Here is a 2,972-nt window from a genome sequence, read left to right as displayed (position 1 = left end):
ATATAACATACATTTTCGTTTTAATTGTAATATCTACCACCTGTCCCTCATAGGATTATCTAGCCCTAGGAACTTTCCATGAATAAATACAACTATAAATACTATAATCAGTAGGGGTTTATTAAGCTTTCATGATTGATTAAAATATTTATTTTAAGAATATTTTCTCATTTTAAGTATATTTTAATTACGCATTCGAAGAAAATTTATAATAAGGAAAAACATTACAGTAAGCTTGTCTTATTTCCATATTCGTTATATTCATAGTCATAAAAAAATGTTTTAAACATTTGCAAATTTTATGCTGACTAGTTTTTATGGCTTTCTTTGTTAACATCGTCACATTATCTACATCAGATTACTAATATGATTGTTTTTTTATCTCTGAGACTTCATGAAAGCGGTATATCTTTCGCTCGATCTTCGGAGCTTTCATCAAAAATTCACAAGTTCACGTGTATGCTATTTACAAAATTGTGGAGTTGCAATGTCCACAAATACATCTTAACGAGTTATTATCTAGAAATACTCATTTATCTTTCCATGATAATTACTACTTTTGTCGCGTGACTTATTATGAAGCCAGCGAAATTCCTCAATCTATCTAAAATGAGTAACACGTGCGATCTTGTCAGCAAAAAATGAACTTGTGTGCAGCACAATCAAACTTGATATTTTCTAAGTCAAAATAACAATCAGACCTGCTTCTGGAGGCTTAAAATTTCAAAACTTACATTTCATTATTATTATTCTTTATAATAAAATGAATGAAACACATAGATAATTACCACAGTAAAACTATTATTTTATTGTTTTCTCAAGTCTTTATAGTTTCTATATAACCATAACTTTTGTTAAGTAACCACAATGTCTTAATTATGCTAATAATTCTTATTTTCGTCATATTTTGACATTGAAATTTTATTTTATAAATTAATTTTAACAAAACAATAAATGCATTTATACTTTTATTTTGATATTGAAGTATATTCAATAATCTCAAAACATTGATCAATTCATATATGGAAATGAAAGTCTTAAGCAATACAATTATTAATGAAAAATTGTTTCACTGCAAGATGGCATCAAAACTCTGCGACATTTGAAACATGATTCTAAATGTAAAACTATGAGTGGAAACACGAAAAAAGCTTTATTTTGTAATCCTACAGTTTATTCTTAAAATATACGTGTATTTAAGTTTTATTTAAATTACTCATATACAATAGAATTTATTTGAGTTTACTGTATAAATTAAAAATAATTTGGTACATAGGATATAATTGGAGAAAATACGCTTAGTAAACTCATCAATTAAGAAAAATATTCCTCCGAACACACAGAAATAAATTCACATTTTCACACTTTCAAAAAATTAATCAGAAAAAATGGGAGTAATAAAACAAATGACCGAGGCTGATACAATTATTTTCAACTTTTGTTGAACGTTTTTCTTGATTCGGATTTATCTTTTCACTTACTTTTAAAATGCATTCATTTTTCTTAGACTTTGGAAAAAAATTAAAATTTTCCTTTTTTATTCCAATAAATCCAATTTTCTCTTCTCCAAGACACGGGCACAGTATAAAATCTTTTGGCAGCAGTGCCACATATTGATACCAACTTAGGAAATGTCAAGAAAAAATAAAACGATGCTCGTTTTGAGAAAATTAAGTTTAAATGTTTTCAGAAAAATCAAAGCCCTTCCTTCAATTTTGAAATTTTTATAAATTTCTCGGTGGATTTTGGAAGAAAAGCTGTGAATTGAAATCAAGAAAGAAATTATATACCTTTATTTATTTAGATGTCCTAACATTTAAAAAAATCAACTTTGTTATAAACTAGGTCACTATCTTCAAAAGTTTTAATACTCACAACTTAGTTAAAAATATTTTTTCGTCTAATCGGTGCAATACATGTCATCAAGAATCATTCGTCAAACTACATATTTTCCGCAAAAACTGATATTATAATTGAAATCTGCATGGAGAGAAATGTCCAGAGATTAATTCACGGAAGGGCTTGATTTTAAAGCTACAATTTGTACGTGATTTAAAGTCTCGAACTCGATCTAAAAGCATAGAATTCGTGACCTGAGAACAAAGGGGCGTGACCTAATGCCTGGAATTTCGAGATCTATGCTTTAAAGGCAAGGGTTCCGAAAACTCAGTTCTCGCGCCAATGCGTGATAAAACCAAGGGGCAGTGCCGTGAATTAATCTCCCTAAATTTCTCTTCGTGTGACGGTATAATAAATCAGGAAATAAAATCTGATAAAAGATCAAGTTTAAAAGAATGAAATTAAAAATGGATAATAATCCAAATTATTTTAATTAAGAACTTAAAACCATACCCATCTGAATACACTTTTTAATTTAAACCTGCATACTTTGAAATTGGAACTACAGAAAGTGTGCGCACATTTTACTTAAAATATGCGTCAGTGAAAATTAAATTTAAGAAAATAAATAAGAAATTTACCATAACATCGTGAGGCAGTTTATTCATAAACAAAGCAGTGACGTTCCATTTGAAAAGATTGTACCATAATGTGCCCTGATAATGATCACCGGCATTTAAAAAAATGGCATTAGGCCGTTCTTTTAGCAATTGTCGGCTAGCGGTTAAGACTCTCGCTATGCCTCCAATGCAATCCTGTTCCTGAATCTCACTGCAGGTGCCGGAAGTGGGTCCGGTTTGAAGGAACCTGCATAAGCAAAAAATAGTCTGCTTTAGCCCATTGTCCTTAAATTTAGGTATTTTATCATACCCTTTTCACCACAGAAAAGAACTAGTAAAAATTAAAATATTCCGAACATATCTCTGTTAAAATAAACAAAATAATATATAGTAATTTTAAATAAGATTGTCTCCTTCCTCAAATTGTTCTTAATCGATAGCCAACAAATACGTTTCAACCTTTTGTGCGCATTTCTTTCTTTTTTTTAACTCCTCGATTTTTCGATTTAATTT

General features: G+C 29.2%; 1 protein-coding gene across 1 annotated transcript in view; it reads right to left on the bottom strand.

Moving 5' to 3' along the window:
* The window catches only part of LOC117181210, a 64,816-nt gene that overhangs the window by 53,054 nt on the left and 8,790 nt on the right, over nucleotides 1-2,972 (bottom strand). The window contains exon 3 of the mRNA XM_033373774.1: nucleotides 2,481-2,706. Within this exon, the coding sequence (XP_033229665.1) occupies nucleotides 2,481-2,706 (226 nt within the window). The remainder of the gene's footprint in view (nucleotides 1-2,480; nucleotides 2,707-2,972) is intronic.

This window comes from Belonocnema kinseyi, chromosome 10 (assembly GCF_010883055.1).
Source record: "Belonocnema kinseyi isolate 2016_QV_RU_SX_M_011 chromosome 10, B_treatae_v1, whole genome shotgun sequence".
In the NCBI taxonomy this organism is placed as follows: domain Eukaryota; kingdom Metazoa; phylum Arthropoda; class Insecta; order Hymenoptera; family Cynipidae; genus Belonocnema; species Belonocnema kinseyi.
Note: the sequence above shows the minus strand (reverse complement) of the source record. Positions and strands in the feature narration are given on the sequence as shown.